The sequence below is a fragment of the Dromiciops gliroides genome, chromosome 1, assembly GCF_019393635.1.
Source record: "Dromiciops gliroides isolate mDroGli1 chromosome 1, mDroGli1.pri, whole genome shotgun sequence".
Classification (NCBI taxonomy): Eukaryota; Metazoa; Chordata; class Mammalia; order Microbiotheria; family Microbiotheriidae; genus Dromiciops; species Dromiciops gliroides.
Genome location: NC_057861.1, coordinates 332,972,341 through 332,992,720, shown reverse-complemented (window position 1 = coordinate 332,992,720; position 20,380 = coordinate 332,972,341). Strand labels below are relative to the sequence as shown.

The following is a 20,380-nucleotide window of genomic DNA, read 5'->3' as shown; positions in this document are numbered from 1 at the left end:
CTTTTGTATCCATTCCTCTTTCTTCCCCTTCCCCTTCCACCACTCTAAGTTAGATTACACCACCCTCCTTTAGAACCTCATAATTTCTTGCCTAGACTGCCTTTTCTTTTCTTGGACCAGCTGGGTAGCACCGTGGTTAGAACAGTGAGCCTGGAGGCAGGAAGACTCAAGTTCATATCTAACTTCAGACATTTGCTCGCTGTGTGACCCTGGCCAAGCCACTTAATGTCTGTTTGCCTCAGTGTTTTTCAAGGGTAAAACAGGATAATAATAGCATTGACCCTAGGGGTTTGTTGTGAAGAACAAATGAGGTCATATCAGTAAAGCACAGAGCACAGTGCCTGGCCCATAGTAGGGGCTTAATAAATGTTTGCTGCCTTTCCTTTCCCTCTCTCCCCTACTTCCCTTGGTTATCTCATCAGTTCCCATGGGTCCAATTATTATCTTCACATATATTACTCCCAGATGTACCATCCCCTGTCTCATTGCATTTGCCTAGGCTGTCCATCATGCCTGAAATACTTTCCCCTCTCATCTTTGCCTCCTGATCTGTCTTGCTGCTTTTACAACTCTCCTCAGACGTCACATCCTGCAGCCTTCTCCAGATTATTTCCTTTTTCATAGTCTGACTCTAACCTACTTTCCATACTTTTTTCATATTCCTCCCTTTTGCACATTTCATTTTTCAACGAAATCGAGCTATCTGCCATTCCATTAAGTTGATGTACAATCTCCCATCTCCATTCTTTGGCATAGACTCTCCTCTATTCCTGGAATGCACTCCCTGCTTGCATTCCCCTCTTAGAATCCATAGCTTCAGGGCAATTGGTGGTGCAGTGGATAGAGCACTGGACCTGGATTCAGGAGGACCTGAGTTCAAATCCAACCTCAGACACTTAACACTTACTAGCTGTGTGACCCTGGGTAATCACTTAATCCCAATTGCCTCACCAAAAAAAGAAAAGAAAAGAATCCCTAGCTTCTTTCAAGGCTCCTTTCCTGGACCACCTCACCCATGATTCTTAGTTGTTAATGCTCTCTCTCACTACCAGTGTGATCTTTGGACAAGTCACAATCTCCCTCAGCCTTTCTTTCTTCATCTGTAAAATGGGAATGTTGGAGTCAATGGCCTCTGAGGTCCCTTCCAATTCTAGATCTGTGACCCTATGGTCTGACGATCTTATGTATACTTTCAGGTTATACATGTGCTGGAGGTTGCTAGAACTGGCTTGAGAAAGCTGCTTGTTAAATTTTCAGTGTGAGCATTTATACCTCAGAAATCAGCCAACACTACAAATCAGGCCTTAATTTATTGTTTTGTTGATTGTCTAGACTTAAGAAAGTGATGGAGGAAATGGCAGTAATGCAGATTAAACTTAAAAGTGAGTCCTGTGTACATCCCCCTCTCCAGAGAGCCAGATGTTAAATATTTACCAGCATGCCACTGTATAATACTTTTCTGTTTCTATGTTTTCCCCTTCCCCATGGAATGTGAGCACCTTGAGGGGGGAAACTGGTTTTTATTTTGTCTTTATGTCCCCAGTTTCTAGCATAGAACTTTATATAAACGTAGTAAGTACTTAACAAATGTCTGTTAGGTTGGATTGGTCTCAGGACCCCTTGACACTCTTAAAAATGGTTGAGGACCTCCCCCAAATGGTTACATGTAGTGGTATATACCATATTAGAAATGAGTATCGTGGCAGCTAGGTGGCACAGTGGATACAGCACCAGCCCTGGAGTCAGGAAGACCTCAGTTCAAATCCAGCCTCAGACACTTAACATTTATTTAGCTGTGTGACCCTAGGCAAGTCACTTAACCCTAATTGCCTCACCAAAAAAAGAAAAAAGGGTATTATTAAGAAAATATTTTACACTTCAGACCTCTTGAAAGGTTCTCAGGGACATGCAGGTATCCCTGGACCATTCTTTGAGAGCCAGTGAAACAGAGTAATGGACTAGTCTCCAACTGATTGCCCCACCTTCATTCTCCCTCCGCTGTAGTCTACCTTTCACTCAGATGCAAAAATAATCTTCCTAATTCACAAGTCTGAACCAGTCACTCCCCAGCTCAGAAGAAGAAGGAGGAGGAAGAGAAGGAGGAGTAAACCAAGTTTGCCCCCTGATTTAAATTCTAATCTCAGCCTGGCATTTAAGGCCCTGACTTCAGCGAGGGACAGTGTGGTTCAGTGCAAAGCTTACTTGGTGGATTTGGAATCAGAAGAGACCTGGGTTCAAATCATACTCTGCTAATTACTAGCTGAGTAATCACAGGCAAGTTACTTAATCTTCTGAGAGCCTCAGTTTCCTTTTCTCTAAAACTGAGAGAATAATTACCTATAGCACCTACCTGGTATAGTTGTGAAGATCAAATGAGAAAATGTGTGTAAAGCACTTTGCAAACCTTAAGGCATTATATGTTAATATCAGCTGTTGTTATTATAACAAACTTATTTCACATTACTCCACCCCCTTTACATACATAAGCTACCCAAAGTAAGCTACTCACTGTTCCAAGATCTTGTCCTGCTGTCTCGTGCCTCTGTGCATCCCTCATGCCTGGAACCGAGTCCCTGCTTCTCATCTCCACTTATTGATATCTTTTCCCTTCTTCAACAACCCGGCTCAGGTTTTCCTTCTTCCATGAGGCCCTTCCTGACCCCCCTCCCCCCCCATCCCACCCCACCAGGAGATCCAGGAAGTGATAGCTCCCTCCTTGAATCTCCTGGGTCATTTATTTGACCTTTCCTAAGCATGGCATCATCTTTAAAGTTATATTATAGGAATTTATGTCTTCTTCTCCCTCCCAAACCCCAACTAAATTTTAAGCTCCTTGAAGGCATCTTTGGATCGCATAGTAGGCACTTAATACACGTTTGTCAAACCGAATTGGATACAGAGATACACGTACACACAAACTTACACAGGGATAACTCATGGGCACAGATTTGCACAGACAGACACACAATTCCCCTATACCCACATGCTGTGGTTTGGGCTCTTACTCTACAAAATTCATAACCCTTCTATCTGCCCACATCACCTATCCCTGTGGGAAGCTGAGAGGGGGCCCAACTGGAATTTTCTGAAATAATTGGGGCTCTCTACCCACACCTCTTCTCCCCACCCCAGCCTCAGAAAATCCAGCCCCTGGGGAATAGATAATAGTACCTAAATGTCTGGGTACCTCTGACTGATACTGGGTGTACAATGTCCCTGTCGTGGAAAGAGGCTGGAGAGCTGATTGAGCCGCCGCATTCAGCCTCAACTGTACTGTCCAAAGAAAGCGAGAGCCCCCAGAATGGGAACAGGTACCCCCACCTGGAGGTCAGGCCTGACAGTATTTAAGGCGGCAGCCAGGGCAGGGTACTTCTTCAGAGAATTATGCCAGAAGAGAGCGAGCTGGTGGAGATGGAGGGAGAATGGCTAGGGGAGGGAGAAAGGGAGAAGATAGGAAGAGGACAGAAGGGATGAATGCAAGGGAAACTGAAGGGGGAGATCTAAGAGAGCTCCTAGCTTCTCTGACTCAGCTTTCCCCTTCCGATCCATCATGTACACCACTTTCCCCCTCCCTGAAAACATCGATTTCAATGGTTCCCTTGTGCCTGCATTTATTAAATCTGAACTCCTCATTCTGACATTCAAGGCCCTCTACCATCTTGTGACACCTTGCTTTATCTACCCCTTCTCCCCACCATGCACCCTCTGTTCCAGCCAGGCTGGTGTACCATCCATCATCTGCCGCCCGTTTCCACCTCTGGGCTCTACTCTCCACTTGGAATGTCCTCACCCTTCCCCTCCAGTAGTTGAAATCCTACCCATCTCTTAAGGCCCGACTTGTGTTCCACCTCCTTTATGCAGCCTTCCTCAATGATCCAGATCCAATAAGTTATTCCCTTTAAACTCGTTTGGCAGTTATATTCTGTCACACAATTTAGCACTTAACCCTGCGCTGCCTTGTGTCTGCTCACTGTCATTTCACGGTGTGTCCTTGTCCCACCAGGGAGACTGTGAGTTCCTCAAGGCAAGGACCGCTGTCAACTTCTCCTGCGTCCTCCACAGTTCCTAGCTCAGGGCTAGGAGCACAGTGGGGATCAGTAAATACTAGTTGATCAATTGAGAGAGAAGAAAGGGGAATTAGAGAGAAAAAAGAAGAGAAACAGAAGGGATTTCAGTCAGAGAGCAGGGAGGGCTGATGGTAGAAGGGGAGGAAAATGGGTGGCAGTGAGTGATGAGGAAAGGTAAGGTGGAAACTGAAGATGCACAGTGTCATCAGTGGGGAAGAAGAGACTTGGCTTGTTGGGGATTAGCGGGGCAGGAGGTTGAAGGAGCAGGAGGCAGGCAGACACAAATACTGGGTGGGCCAAACAGCTTTAACCATGGACATTCTCAGCTCCCATGTCTGGGGAGCTCAGATGGAGGCTCTAGGTGAACTGACACCTAGAAATCCCTCTTTAAAATAAAAAAGGGGGAGGGCCCTGGGAACAAGGAGCCACTTTGCACTTTTATTTCCACCCCTTTTGCCTCAAGGGCCAGTCTAAAGGAGTGGATGTTCCCAGAAAAGATCTGTCATCTTCTGTGTGGTGTGGCTCCAGTGCCCATTTTCTCCACCCTGTACCCACCACAGTATCTCTAGCTCCCTCCTCACAACCTCCTGGCCTTGGCCCACTCCTCCAGCCTCCTTCCAGGGGGTCTGGCAGGGGAGGGTCAAGGAAGGAAGGAGGGGTCCTAACTGACCCCCTTCGTTGTGGCATGGTAACCAGTTCTCAGAATGGGGCAAGGAGGGTATAGAGTGGGTGCAGAAAGCTCAGAGAAGAAAGAAGATCCGTGGAAGGAAACTGAGAGATGGGGAAAGGAGAGACCAGAAGTCGGAGAATTCGAGAAAGACAGCTGGGTCAGGGAGAGGAGGGGAGGAGAAAAAGGAGGCAGATAAAAAGCAGTTTGCAAATGGTAACTTGTTGCGAGCAATGCCCTTTCCTAGGTGAATCTAATTGGTTTGTTATCTTTACCCACCAAAGCATTTACTTTGGTTAGTCGCCCGATCCACAAACACTTTCGAGGAGATGACATTACCGAAAGGGAGGAACATCTGCATCAGCTCAGCGTCCCCAAACTCCTGGGGCAGATGGTAGATGAACAGGTTACAGCCCTCTGGCCCTGCGATTGAGGAAGGAGAGGACAAGGGAGAGAGAGAGAGAGAGAGAGACAGAGAGAGAGAGAGACAGAGAGAGAGAGAGAGACAGAGAGAGAGAGAGAGACAGAGAGAGAGAGACAGAGAGAGAGAGACAGAGACAGAGACAGAGACAGAGAGACAGAGACAGAGACAGAGAGACAGAGACAGAGAGAGACAGAGAGAAACACACAGAGACAGAGACAGAAAGAGACAGAGACATGAAGAAACAGAGAAAGAGTCAGAAAAAAAACAGATATAGCCAGAGAGACAGATATGAAGAGAGACAAAGATGGACAAAAAGACACAGAGACACAGAGGGACAGAGAGATAGAGAGACAGAGTCAGAGACAGACAGAGATAGAAGAGACATGAGCAGTCTTCCAGCTTAACCAGGGGTAGTGGGGTAGGGTGGGGCAAAGTTTGGGAAATAGAGAATAGCTCGTCCAAGATTCATATTTCTGTGAGTAGGTTTTGAATTAGAACACAGGAAGGCCAGTGTGTGGGTGGAAAGAGCACTGGATCAGGGGTAAGGACATTTGTGATGCTGCAGAAGCATTTCACTCTTCAGTGCCCTTGGTTTCCTCATCAGAAAAATGGGGATAATAATCTTAGTGGTTCCCACTTCACAGGGATGCTGTGAGAATCAGATGAGATAACAGATATAAAAAAGCAGTAAACTCTATGCCAATGTCATTTTTAGATGCTGATGACCATATCCATGAAAGAGCTTCAAAAATAAACACAGGTAGGTACCAGCTAGGGGAGGGAATTGACACCCTGCCTGAAGACAGTGGGATCACCCAATATTTGCCTCCATCCCTAGTGTCTTCTGGGCCCCTCAGGCTGAAGAGGATCACCCAGATATTTCACACACTTGTCATTTCTTATAGGACTACACCTATACTGTCTCAGAAGGAGAAAGCCACACATCTTATTCTTAGGATCTTTTGGGAAGGGTATTTCATAACCTCTCTCTATAACCCCACCCCCTTATACCATGATGATTTCTCATGCCCTGCATTCTTCCTGGAATAACTTCTTTCTCAACATTCACCCTCTCCCCTCTTGTCCAAATCAACCATCTTTCAAAGCTCATCTTGAATACCACAGCCTGCCAACAGCCTCCCCTGCATGTTCTAGCCCTTCCCCTCCCCATCATGCCCTCTTCCCATGGCACCACCATATCACCCCATGGCAGCCTGCAATGCTCATATTTGGGGCAGAGGGTGAACCAGGCCTATGATGTCATAATGGTTGTAAGTTCCCAGTGGAGGGAATATCTCCGCCAATGCAAAGCAGCACCTACTCTGCAATTTAGAGTCTTAAAAAGCTTTCTGGGCCACTCAGAGGTTAAATAAATTGCCCAGAGTCACAGAGTCAGTATGTATCAGAGGCAGAAATTAAACTCAGGTCTTCCAGACTCCCAGGTCAGCTCTCTATGCATTACAGAAGTGTCAAACACATGGCCGAAGGCATGGGAGTGCAGTCTGAACGAGATTAAAATGTAATTGGGAAATATTTAACAAAATAAATAAAAAATACGATAAAACATAGATAACGTCACAGTTTAAAACGAAGTCAATATGTGGCCCACAGGGATCCTTAGGTACAGATGAGTGGCCCCCATTTCTATTTGATTCTGCCGCTCCTGTACTACATCATGCTGCCTTAGGTATTTGCCCCTGTATTAAATTGTCTCTGACTGCTGTGCTTTGCCAGTTCCTGTGTCTGCTTTTAATGATTTCCCTGACTCCTCCCTTGCTTACAGGATGTCAGCAGTCACTTCTTGTCTACTAAATTCTAGCAGTCCCCAACCCCATTCTAATTCACTTTTTCCAAATCTGCTGGAGAAATAATGTAGAGCTGTTTGTAAACCAAGCCTAAATAGGCTCTGAGAGACAGTTTGCCTACAGAGACAAATGGAATGACCTTTAGTGATGACTATCTTGGCATCTCACAGGTTTCATGGAATTTGGGGACTTCATCTTTCATTCCAGTGTCATTCAAGGAAGATTCCATGGTGGGTTCTTACATCTTCCACTGGCAATATATGACCGATCCAGAACAATAGGGCTGATGTTGGAATGGATCTGTTCCCTAATATGATTTTTCAGGAGAGTTACTATATACATGCAAGACATACAGGGCTGACTTTTTGACAGCACCGGGTAAGGAAACACCTTACTTTCCTCTGGAAACTGGAATAATTTATGTCTCAATAGGACTTGGATTTTCAGAGGACCCTAAAGGTGCAAAACAAAGGGATATTTTTTATGTGTTTGGAGCTGACAGAAATCCCTCATTGCTTTATGTGCCAATCTAGCCCCATCTCCCCCTTCTCATGCCCCCTACCAGCTTTAAATGAATCCTATGCTCTAGCTGTACTGGGCTACTTCCTGGTTCCATGAGACTACCCAGGGTTTTCTTGTTGCTCCTTGCCTTGGCTTTTCCTGTTCCCTTCCCCTTCCAGTGTGGTAGAGTGAGGAAAGCACTAGATTGCTAGTCAGCGAACCTGGATTGGAGCCCTGGGCTCTGTCACTTACAACCTATCTGCCCTTGGCTAAGTCTCCCTGGACCTCAGGTTTCCAGTTTGTAAAATGAGGAGGTTGGAATAGGTGATTTCTTAAGTCCCTTCCAAGTCTAAATTCATGGTCTAGTGAATGCCCTCCCTTCTATCTCGGCCTGTCACAGTGCTACCTGGCCATCGGAATCAATCAGTTCAGATGCCACTTCAGATCAAGCCTTCTCAGATTCTCCCCAGCTAGTAGTAGTTTCTCTGTCCTTGGTACTCCCAATGCACTCTGTACTTTTCTTATGACATGTTTCATACTCTACCTTGGATCATATTTATTGATTTATACTTGTGTTAGTAGAGGCAGTACGGCCTTGTGCTTAGGGTTATGGGTATAGAGTCAGGAAGACCTGGGACGAAATATCACCTTTGATATCTGCTAGCTGTGTCACCTTGGGCAAGTCACTTAACATCTATTTGCCACAGGCAACTCCCTAGGGCTTATCCTCAAGGGAAGGAATCCAGACATAGAGCCTCCCCTACACTGATGAATGAATTAGAAAGCATTTATTCCACACTTATTACATGCCTGGGACTGTTCGAAATACAGATCTATCCATCTATCCATCTATCCATCTATCTATCTATCTATCTATCTATCTATCTATCTATCTATCTATCCATCATCTATCTATCATCTATCTATCTATCTATCTATCTATCTATCTATCTATCTATCTATCTATCTATCTATCTATCTACTGATGTCTAGAAAGATAGTGCATACCCTCAAGGGAAGATAACACATATAGGGGAGTACTGACCAGGCAGGAGTATTTTGACACTTAAATTATTCTTATTTGCTTGTATTGTCCCCTTACAAGGCCGGAAATTGCCCCACCTCAGAGCTACCCTTTCTTATACTATAGGAGAAATAATATTGATTTCTGCACTACCTATAACTCTTAGAGAATTACCTAGTGCACTAAGAAGTGAAGTGATCTCACCAAGGTCATACAGTTGGTATGACAGAGCAAGACTTGAATTAGGATCTTTATGCTATACTTCCTTCCATAAGGAAATACTGGGGCTTAAAATAACAAGCAAAAAGGAAAAGTTACAATATTAGAAAACTCTTCAAAGTTAACTCAAGGGTCCTGTGAAAATACACAGAGAGTTAGGTCCAGATTTTCCTTTTCATTCCCTGATGGAATTTACCCTCCTTTCTTGTAATTCTTCCAAGAATGAGCCTACCTAAAGCATAAAGCTCTTTTAAAAAATATTCACATTTTCATAGTGTTTCATAGTACTTAAAAATACTTTCCTTATGAAATGTCTGCGAGGTAAGGAGTTCAGATGTAATTATTCCTATTAAACAGATTAACAGAGGAAAAATGATTTGTTCAAGGTCAAGTGGTTGGAAGGTGTCAAAGCTGGGGCTGGAGCTCAGGTGTCTTGACAAGTCCAGGGTTCTTTCCTATCCAAATCTTGGTCTCAATTCATTGAGGGAAAGACAGGGAAGACAATTCACATTTAGGCTAAGAGAGTCTGAAGGAACTGGAACCCTCTTGGGACCAGGCAAGAGTCTTGAGATATAGGGAGAGAGAAACAGAATGGAAATGATGGTCTGACAACTTTAGGGGGTCAGCCAGGGAAATAGCAGGTAAGACAGTGAGTTGAGGAAGAAAACCCCAAGGGGGAATTGTATTTAGCTGGCCATCTTTCTTCCTGGACTTTCCTTCTACTTCTCTTGTGGATTGATGATGACAGTAGAGATGAATTCTGTCCATACTGTATCATCTGTATATGAATTTTTAAGTATTTCCTCCTTTTATTCATCTTTGAACTGTTCCTGGCGGTGAAGAATGGTTGTTGTGTACTATTTCCTGAATCAAATCTGCCTACCAAGTCTTTCTACAGGAGACCCTCACTGCTATTCAATGAACCACTCCAGAGTGTGGACTGGTCATAACTATCCCCAGGTCTCTTGGCTGTCCTTTCATGATTGATCCTGCTTCCCTCCTTCCTAATCACCTCCTTGTCCAGATTGCTCATCAACCTGGAATAGCCTGCCCACTTTTCTCTAGATTCTACCTTGCCTTAAAAGCCCAGAGCAGTTTTTTGATGAAACTTTTCCAGAGGATTTTATCATTTCTTTTAGTAATTCCTAAAGCACTATATAGTCTACCATTCATTCACAAGATCAAAGATTGAGAACAGGAAGGGGACTTATAGGCCATCTAGTCTGACCCTTATCATTTTGTAGATGAGAAAATTCAGGCTCAGAGAAGTTAGATGACTTGCCTAAGGTCATACAGGTAGTAAGTGTCAGAGTCAGGATTTGAACCCAGGTACTCTGACTTCATATTCAGCATCCTTTCCATTGTAACACTTGCTTCAATGTTAACTTATTTCCCCAGTTACACTGTAAGTTTCCTGAGGGTGAGCCAATGGACTAGGGACACCCCAGGAATGTGAACCCTGTCTCCTTGATGCAAAAACTCTTTAAGTCTTTTTTAAACCTAATTTTCTGTTTAAATTTTAGTTTTAAATGGTTCGTTCTGTTGGAAAATATTTGTTACATTGTCAGAGACAACTTATTAAAGTGGCTGGTTGCTAAGGTAATCATTGAATGCAAATTCCCTGTTGTAGGTAACAACTAGATTCCCTTTGAGAAGTGGAAAGGTCCTCTTTCATTGAGAGTTGAAAATGACACCTTTTGATTGGAAAAGGAAGTCATGAAATTCCATACTCTTGAGTACTGACACATCATTTGAGTGACTCTAAGAATCCTTGTGATTCTCTTTCTACCCATGGAAAAGAGTCAATAGGAAAGGTGGCTTCTCTTAGCCTCCTTGAGGTAGTAGCATTGTAAGCACAATGAGGGGAAGAGAAGGACCTTTGAAGGGAAGACACTGCCCTTGAAGGAAATCCTACCTTGACCCAGTTCAATATTATCTCCTCTCCTAAGTAGGAAGGAAATTTAGGTGGCTGTTTGGTGACAGGGAGTGGAAGAACAAAGCTGAAAAGCAAATTGGAGGTTGGCTTCCACTACAGTCACAGAAACTATGACATGAATGGAATAATTTCAAGGATATATCATCCACTCTCCTATCTCCAGGCTGGACTGCTTTCAAAAACAACCAGGAAAGAGACTACACATCTGCATAGAGAAATGATATCTGTATCATAGAAAAACTCAGGCCCCTTCTTTTTTTCCCCAACAGACAATGGGTTTGATGGCATCTTTTGAATTCAGGACAGTTGGAGTCAGTGATCTCGATTAAAGGGTTTGTGCTTGGGGAGAGGCAGTGGAGGGAGGAGGGGTGGTTCTGGGACTGGGATCCAGGCATCCTAGCTCCCAGACTTACCTTCTCTCTGTTGCTGTGGGATCATTGGAGGCGGCTGAGGGAACGCTTGGCTTATCTGACCATAGGCAGCAGGGTAAGCGGCTGTTGGAGGAAGAAAGGAGAGGGAGAGCAGAGTGAGAGAGGGTGACAGAGACTAGGAAAGAGAAACAGAATGAGAAACAGAGAAATATTTCAGTATCAGGCAGCAAAATCAAACAAGCCAAAATGCACTTTTCAGCTCAGTCATTTGAGATAAAGCCAACTTTTGATTATCTGCATCAATGGAGAGAAGCAGTAGCAGGGAAAATAACAGTGGATAAAGCCAAACAATAAAGAATTCAAAACAATGCCTCATACAAAATGACAGATAATCCAAAACAGTGGGTTATCCTCAAGCAAGGGATAACCTCAGACAATCTGTAATGTGTGATGTAATGTTTTATTTCTTAGCAGATTTATTTTTCTGATCAGGCTGTCAACAGGCTGATACTGTCACAAATGAATTATCTGATGGCTTGTGTAAAAATGGTGTTGGTGGGGATGTAGCAACCAGGATGGGGGGCAGGAAACCATCCTTTAGATAAATATAAGCTGTGGATAATCAACCAAATACAGGTCCTATTAGTGTAAAGGACTGAGATATCACAGTACATTATTGGTACACTTCTACCAAGGCTGAGGTGCTTAGCTTTGCTGTTCTGATTGCTGGGAGTCAGTTGGGGAAGAGGCCTGAAGGGTTCAAAGGAATGGGGTACTGGTTTTTCTGCTGGGTTCTAGGCTAAAAGCCAGTTTTACCTTTAATTTAGGAAATGAGGAAACAGATCCAAGTACTCCATCATTTGTCTTTGCCTTGTGCTATCTCTGGCACTGCCATAGTTTATTCCAAACTAACCGACCCACTTCTCCCTTGGTCATATGTTAAGGGGAGTCTGCTTTGAGTCGGGAGGCTGGGCATGTTAGTATATAATATCTAGAACAGGGCTTCTTAGACTTTTTCCACTCACAACCCCTTTTCATCAGAGAAATTTTTATGTGACCCCAGGTATATAGGTATGTATAATAGGTATACATAACCTTTTACTGTTGCCAAATTTTTCATGACCCCCACATTCAGTTTTGATGGGGTCACAACCCACAGTTTAAGAAGCTTTGAGGGGCAGCTAGGTGGCGCAGTGGATAAAGCACGGGCCTTGGATTCAGGAGGATGTGAGTTCAAATCCAGCCTCAGATACTTGACACTAGCTGTGTGACCCTGGGCAAGTCACTTAACCCTCACTGTCCTACCAAAAAAAAAAAGAAAAAAGAAGAAGGAGCTTTGATCTAGACCTGGAAGCAGGGGTAGGAAGTGAAGGGAGACAGGAAAGTGTGATGAAATAGGGAAAGGAAGGACCTTTTTCATACCTTCCCCCAGCCCAGAACAGCAAACACATTTCTCTGTCACTCACAGGGATTCTCTCCACCTCCCTCTCTCCTCTTTTCTTTGTCTTTCCTTCTCCTTTGCTTCCTGCTCTTTTCTCTTCTGTCTTTTGCCCTCCTTTCTTTTTCTTTTTTTGTTGTTGTTCTTTCCTTTTTCTCTCTTTCTCCCTCTGTTATTCTGTTTTCCCCATTTCTCAGTCTTCTTGTTTCACTATTTCCTTTGCTCCATATGTCTTCTGTCTTTCCTCCCACATTCCTTCTGTTTCTTACTCTCTCTCTCTCCACTTCTTTCTCTTTATCCTGTCCCTATTTTGTCTTTTCTTACTCATTCTTTCCTTTTGTTGTTTACTCTGCCTTGACTTCATTTCCTTCTTGTTCTTCATTCTGTCCTTTTATCTCTTTCTACCTCTTCCTTCTTCATTTTCCCTCAATCTCTTCTTTATCTCCCCTTCTCATTTTTTCCTCCATGTCATATCTCTCTTCCTCCTCTTCCTTTTGAACTTTCTCTCCCTTCTTTTCCTTTCTCTTCCTCCTCTCTTCCCTCTCTCCCTTCTCTCTCCTGCCCCTCCTCTTCCTCTGACTTTTCTGTCTCCATTCTCCTCTCTTGTCTAATTCTCCCTAGGCCTTTTTTTGGGATTTCCTTTTTCTGTCTCCATCTTCATATTAAGTTAGCTAAGGTAGAATAAAGGGAGCAATTTAGCAAGAACAGGGCTAGTCAAATCAACAGTTTGTTTTGATCTCTTGCTCCTATGCCTTCTTCTCCTTTCTTAGTTCTCTCTACACCTCCCTACCCCCCAATTAGGCAGAAAAGTACCTGAAAACTTCAAGGGACTAAATGTGCTTTCTCCTCCCAGGGAAGGGTTTCATTTAAAAAGTGGACCCTTGAGGAGACAGTGCCTCACCCAAGGAGAAGGAACTTTGGTGGGGAGGGGGGAAGATGTGGCAGGCCACTGGGTGAGACACTTTGCATAGCAGGACTTCCTGATGTCACTCATATCGCACAGTGTAAGTGCTTACCTACTGTTTCTCTGTGTAGGGTTCATTGTGAGCACTCATGCCATGTGTGCAGTAATAGGAGAGCTCCCACTGTGGCCACTGCTGGCCTGAGTGATGACTGCCTTTGCAAAACCACTGTTTCAGGAAAGTCTCAGCCATGTTTCCCTTTACTCCTATTCTCCTGTTATCTTCTCCACAACCTTAACAACTTGCTGTGTGCCCTTTCTTCTCCTTCCTCACTACCCCCAGTTTTAAACCCCAAAGCAAGATCAATCAACTCTGCCACTCTACTCCCTCTCTCTTCTTTAGGAGTGTTGTGTTCCTCATTGGAATGTAAGCTCTTGCTTGCTAACACTTGACATGTAATTGGAGGGGGTGGGGATATTATTTGCTGTTTGTGTGTGTGTGTGTTTTGTTTTGTTTTTTTGGACAGGGCAATGAGGGTTAAGTGACTTGCCCAGGGTCACACAGCTAGTAAGTGTCAAGTGTCTGAGGCCAGATTTGAACTCAGGTCCTCCTGAATCCAAGGGCGGTGCTTTATCCACTGCACCCCGTTTGCTAATACTTGAAACCCCAACACTTAACACAGTGATTGTTCCATAGTGAGTGCTTAATAAATGCTTTTTCTATTTACTTAAAGGACTGTATCAATATGACTTGTTAGTTACATGGGGGGTTTAATGAGTTACTTGTTCACCCAATCTAGATAACTCAAATATCAATCATCAATCAAATATCCTTTCCCTATTTCATCACACTTTTCTGTCTCCCTTCTTATCTCCTCTGTGACATAATTATTACATCTTGCTCCCCAAGAACCTGGCTCTTCATCAGTGTGAGTTCACAGAAAGCAAACTCTTTGTGTGCATATGCATATGTGTGTGCTTTTTATTAGCTTGAACTAGATGGCATCGGGACGGAAAATCTTTGCTTTAAAAAATTCCAGAACCAACAAATAAGGACTTCTGGAAGAATTTGTTTGAACGTATCCATTCTTTTGTATTAGTCACTGTTTTGGAGTACCTGGCAGTTGCCACATTTTTCAGTGCTTTGGCTCATCTACTATTTTGGATTATTTGTGCCACTGTTACAGTCTGCTAGTGCAGATAATACAGAATTGACTGTGCCTAGGGAGTGAAGGATAGGTATGGAGGAGTTAGTGGTCATCAAAGGACTGAAGTCAGGCAGTTCCCCTCCCTGTTTCTTGATTTGGTCCTGTTCCCTATCGACCATGGGCAGCAAGCTAGAGACTGCCTCGGCTCTGGGAAGGGAGTGGGGTGGCAAGTTCTGTTGGGAGGAATGGGGAGGGCTCTGAGAGTGTTATTTCCCTTTCTTGGGTTCACTGTGGTCTCCTACAGCACTAAGTTTGAACCACATACTCTTTCCTGTTGTTTCCTAATTGTTCCATGTGTGAGTCTAGTCTCCCCAACTATACTGGAAGCCCCTTGCATCTTCTGTTGTCTGCCCTCCAGTCTCCATACTGTATTTCCTTCCCTCCTTTCTTCCTTCCTTCTTTTTCTCCCCCTTCTCTTTTTCCTTCTTTATTTCTTCTTTCCTTTCTTCTTGCCTTCCTCCCTCCTTCTGCATATATGCATCCAAATACTGTCTATCCTGCAACCTCTGGTTTTCAGTCCCATCTCTTCCATGAAGCCTTCTGTGAATGCTGCCTCTCACACTGATTTCTTCTTTTTCTTTTTTGTTTGTTTGTTTTTGCTGGACAATGAGGATTAAGTGACTTGCCCAGGGTCACACAGCTAGTAAGTGTTAAGTGTCTGAGGCCAGATTTGAACTCAGGTCCTCCTGAATCCAGGGTCGGTGCTCTATCCACTGTGCCACCTAGCTGCCCCAGATTTCTTCTTTTTCTAATGTCCCTTTTTGGCACTTTGGGACTGAATCTCACAATCCCACAATTGCACACTTGACTAGACACTATCCTGTGTTGTTCGGTAACTGATATGTGTGTTTTATTTCCCCAACTATGCTGTAAACTCCCCAAGGGGAAGAATTGTATCTGCCTCTCTTCTCATGTCTCTCAGGCTGGGTATGTAGTGAGGTTGAGTTGCCCTGTTGGATTGAGTGGCATTCCCTCACCCAAGCTAGACTTCAGAATGGGTCTCTACTGAGGAGGAGGAAGGAGGGAATGGCAAGGTTTCAATCCCTTGTCTCTAAACAGAAGCCTCTTCCCCCTCCCACTCCCTCCAGATCTCATCCTGGAAATATTCTCTGTCATCCTCATGCCTCCTCTCACAGTTTGAAGCACTGCAGGGGCTACTGGGGTAGTCTCTATACTTAAGAATGATAGGAACATGATGAGGGAAAGATTAGGGGATAGAAAGAGGGACTTATGGAAAGTGTTATTGGGAGAAAGCGTCAATACTAACGACCTGCATACTGCTGCACTCCAGCGTAGGCCTGCTGCAGGGGGTCGGCCGCCGTGGGGCTCTGTGCTGGAGGAGACAGAAGAAAAAAAGGACAACAGAGGTCAGTAGCTCCCTGAAATCTTCATGTGCCCCCTGAATGCTCCCGCATCCTCCTAGCCTCTCTCCTAGGTTCCCCAAATTCTACACTGTTTCTGAAACTTTTTTTAAACAGTTTTTGCTTCTTCTAAAAAGTTTCCCCAGTTTGAACTGAGAGTAGGTGATAGCTTCCATGACCCTGGGTTTGATAGTGATATGATATTTCCATGCATCTGTCTAATACTCCTGGACCCCCTGGAGGCACAGACCAAATCCGGTGTTTAACAGTAGTCACTATGTCTATCTCACTCTTGCCAGTCCTGGCTTCTAGACTGTCCCTTCAGCAAGGAATGGTCTAATAACACTCAAGCAAGGAGCAGGTCATACAAGGTCTGGCCACAGACTGGACAGGATTGGAGACAAAAACAAAGGTGTCCAGAGAAGGAAAATTAGTAGGGTGAGGGGTCTGGAAAGTCTGTTACAGGAACTGGGGATGCTAAGTGTGGAGAAGACCGGACTTGGGGTAGAATTTTATACATAACCTTTAAAAATTTGCAAAGCACTTGACTACATTTTCTCATCTGAGCCTCATAACAGCTCTATGAGATAGGCATTACAGTTATTATCCTCCCCATTTTACAGATGAGGAAACTGAGGTTCAGAGAGGTTAAGTGATTTCTCCCTGGTCATACAGTTCAGGCAATGTGGCAAACCAGATAAAGTGCTGGACTTGTAGCTAGGAAGACCTGGGTTCAAATTCTGCTTCTGATGTTTACTAACTGTAGATCACATAACCTCGGTCATCCTCAGTTTCCCCATTTGAAAAAAAACATGCACGATAATAACATCTAACTCATAGGGTTGTGAGAATCAAATTAAGTAATCTATTTACATCTACATCTATATCTATATCTATGTCTATGTCTACATCTACATCTACGTCCATGACCATACCTATATCCAGATTCATATCCATATCTATATAAAGTACTTTCTTTGCAAGCCTTAATTTCCTACATAAATGTGAACAAAACTCTCTAAAGTTCCTAATCTGTCAAAAGGGGATGACAATAATGGGATCAGATCTAGAGCTGGAAGGGACCTCAGAGGCCAAATAGTGCCTCCCCCCCACCCCACCCCCATTTTACAGATAAGGAAACAGGCTGACGGAGGTTCAACAACTTTACCAAAGCCACATATCACAGGTGGGATCAGAAGCCATGTTCTCTCTTTAGGGTCAAGGCCTTTTCCCCTCTCCATGATTCCTCTGCCTATCTCAAATGGTTTTCATGAAGATCAAATTAGATAGTACAACACTTTTTAAACTCTGAAATACTCTATAAATGTAGTTTGTAGTGGGGGGGGCATTATTCTGGACTTGTTCTACCTGTCAATGTCCCTCTTAAAATGTCCCACAAGGAATTAGGTACAATACAATAATTGGGGCCTGACCAGGACGAAAGTCAGGACCATATTTCTGGGCCATATTTCATTAATTCAACCTAAGATCACATTAGCTTTTTAATAATTTAGATAGTATTCACATTTGCATAGGGCTTTACAATTTGAAAATCAATTTCATGTATACTGTCTCAACTGATACTTTGATACTCATCTGATAGCCTTATGAGGTAGACACTTTTGACTCATAGGTATGTTTGTTATATATACTATTTAATTATATTATATTTATAATATGATGTAAATGTAATATGTATTTGGCTTATAATAATGTTTGTTACATATTATATTTTAATACATATTGTAGTATAATGTTATACATATTTAAATATTTATTAAGTACCTACTATGCGTCAGTGACTGTGCTAAGCACTTTACAATATTATCTCATTTTACCCTCATGATTATCCTGAGAAGTAAGTTATTATTATCCAATTTTACAAATGAGGAAACTGAGGCAGACAGATGTTAAGTGAGTTGTCCAGGGTTACACACCTCATGAGTATCTGAGTTCAGATTTGAACTCAAGTCTTTTTGTCACCAGACCCAGTGCTCTATCCATTGTGCTACCAGCTGCCTTGTAGTCAGCTAAACACCCTTGGTTTTATCCCCTACACTAATTACTAAGATTTCCTCATTATGTTCTTTTGCAATTAATTTGATTTCTATCCTTTTTTATCCTAAATTTAACAAACATTCCAAAAAAGAACATTTCCATATACAAAGTGGAACAACAACAAAAAAGGATTTTATGGGAAAGCACGAGTGTCTTAAATACAGTTTTCTGATTAATGTTTTAAATCTAAATGTAGGACTTCACATTTAGGCTTAGTTTTTTTTTTCATTCAGTATATCTTTCCATCCTTTTGAGATTTTAGAGATTCTTAAAAATTTCATCCATCAGTTAGTTATTTTTCCCCAAATTTGTGTCACCTACAAATTTGATCTATGCCTTCATTCAAATAATAATTTAAAATGTTGAACACTATAGGAATAAAGATGCTGGGACAAAGTCACAAGACATTTTTTTCCAGATTGACATTGATATATCACTTAATACTATTTGAGTACAAAATTCAAGCCAACTATGAATTCTGCTCACATATCTCCATGTAATCACAAGATACGGCTTTGTCAAGTTAATTACTGAATCAATATACACTGTATGAGGTTCTCTTGATTGATTAACTGAGCATTGCTATGAAGAAAGGAAATTGGATTAGTTTGTTAGATCTTGTTCCTAAATTAACCTATGCTGGTTCCTAGTGATCACTGCTTTTTTTTTCTTTGTATTTTTTTTGGGGGAGAATTTGTGTATTTTTTTCTAATTACATGTAAAAACAATTTAAAACTTTCATTTAAAAAAATTTTGAGTTCCAAATTCTCTCCCTTCCTCCTTTACCCCCTTTCCCTGAAACTACAAGCAATTAGGTATAGATTATATATGTACTGATTTCTTTTCCAAATGCTTGCAAACTATATCTTTAACAACCCATTAGAGAAAAATGTCCGAGGCTTGTAGAACTTGAAAGATCTCATTTATTTTGGTGGCTCTAAACTTCACATTTAAAGATGGCTAATTCTTTTTGCTGCATTATTCACCCCCCCTTGTCATTTCCTCCTCTCTTTCTCTCCCTTTCTCCTTCTCCCTTTCTCTCCCTACTCTAATAGGGAATGGTTTATAAAACATGGCAAATTGTTACAAATGTGGGAAGGGAACATATCTAACTTGTAATGAAATAGCTCATAGATATTAAAGGGGGTAGGGAAATGGATATGCCATTGTGCATAGAGGAGATATAGAAGGGGTGGTCTTCCAGGGCAGAAAAGGAAGAGAAGTCATCCAAATGTATCTGCTAGTGGGATTTTGAATAAGTAAACTGAGGGATAGATGACTGTATGTGTCTATGCATTTGTGTATGCACATATATGGATGACACAGATAAGGTCATCCTGTGCCTCTATAAAGTGCCTTGCCTGTGGCAATTATGGAAAGGAAAGCTTCTTGGGAACAATATTAGAAGCAAACATTCAAAATACTCATCATCTTAAGTAACATCCTTTGGTTTCTCTGCCTCTTTCTTGGGAATTGGCAGTGGAGTGGATTTGTAGGCAGGGAGGAGGGATGGGAAGCAGAATTATTCCAGATGCAAATTGGGTATTCTCAAGAAATCTGAACCTCTTTGATGCATCCCTCTGTGTCTGACCTCTGTTCCCCACTCCCCTTACTGTGACTCCTTACTTCTCCAATCCCTATTCTTCAGTATAGATTCTCCTCTCTAGACAGGCTAGTATTTACACCATTCTCCACATAGGGCATGCTCATTTGGTCCTTAAAGATTTTTCTTGTTCTGTTCCCTCTACTAGAGTGCCCTCATCTTTCCTCTCCATCTGGGAAATGGACACAATGACATCTACCTACTTCTCAGGATTGTGTGTGAGCTTCAAATTGAGATAATGAAAGTGAAAGCACTTTTAAAAAAGTTAAATGTTAAATAGGCTATTCATTTAATATTATTACTCTTCTAAACCAAATGGAGAAAAGAATAGATAGAATGTTAGACCTGGAAGGCACTTTAAAGCTCATCTAGTTAAACCCCTCATTTTAGAGATGAAAAAAACTGAGCCACAAAGAGATAAAGTGATTTGCTGCAAGCCATATAGTTAGCTGGTGTCAGAAACAGGCCTAGGACTTCTAGCCCAGTTCCCTTTCCTCCATGCTGTTCCACCTCCACCAATCAATGAGCCCTTTTCATTCAGGCTCTCTCTTCTCCATGATACTGGATGAAAAGTAGAGGTGTTTCCAGCCACTGGCTAGTTTTACCAGTAATGAGTCTATTTCTAGTATGGAAGAAATTGGCCAGGAATGAACTTCTAGCTTTCCTGGTGGGTATCAGAAGTCCCGGCTGAGCTGTCCTAGGTCCTGAACAGAACTTGACAGTGCTAGGAAGAACTCATCCACCACACTGCCTATTCAGAGTTCTCTTCTTATGAATCAGGATCTTAGACTCCAGGA

General features: G+C 42.7%; 1 protein-coding gene across 33 annotated transcripts in view; it reads right to left on the bottom strand.

Moving 5' to 3' along the window:
• The window catches only part of CELF4 (CUGBP Elav-like family member 4), a 585,818-nt gene that overhangs the window by 21,113 nt on the left and 544,325 nt on the right, over positions 1-20,380 (bottom strand). For 12 of the 33 annotated variants that reach the window (XR_006354073.1, XM_043975762.1, XM_043975767.1 and 9 more), the window contains 3 exons: positions 15,829-15,894; positions 11,057-11,137; positions 5,014-5,157 (listed from right to left, as the gene is read on the bottom strand). Coding sequence is in view for 32 of the 33 variants with exons in the window: in XM_043975762.1 (XP_043831697.1) it covers positions 5,014-5,157; positions 11,057-11,137; positions 15,829-15,894 (291 nt within the window). In the remaining variant the exon portion in view is untranslated. The remainder of the gene's footprint in view (positions 1-5,013; positions 5,158-11,056; positions 11,138-15,828; positions 15,895-20,380) is intronic. The other 21 variants (XM_043975763.1, XM_043975778.1, XM_043975771.1 and 18 more) reach the window with 5 other exon arrangements.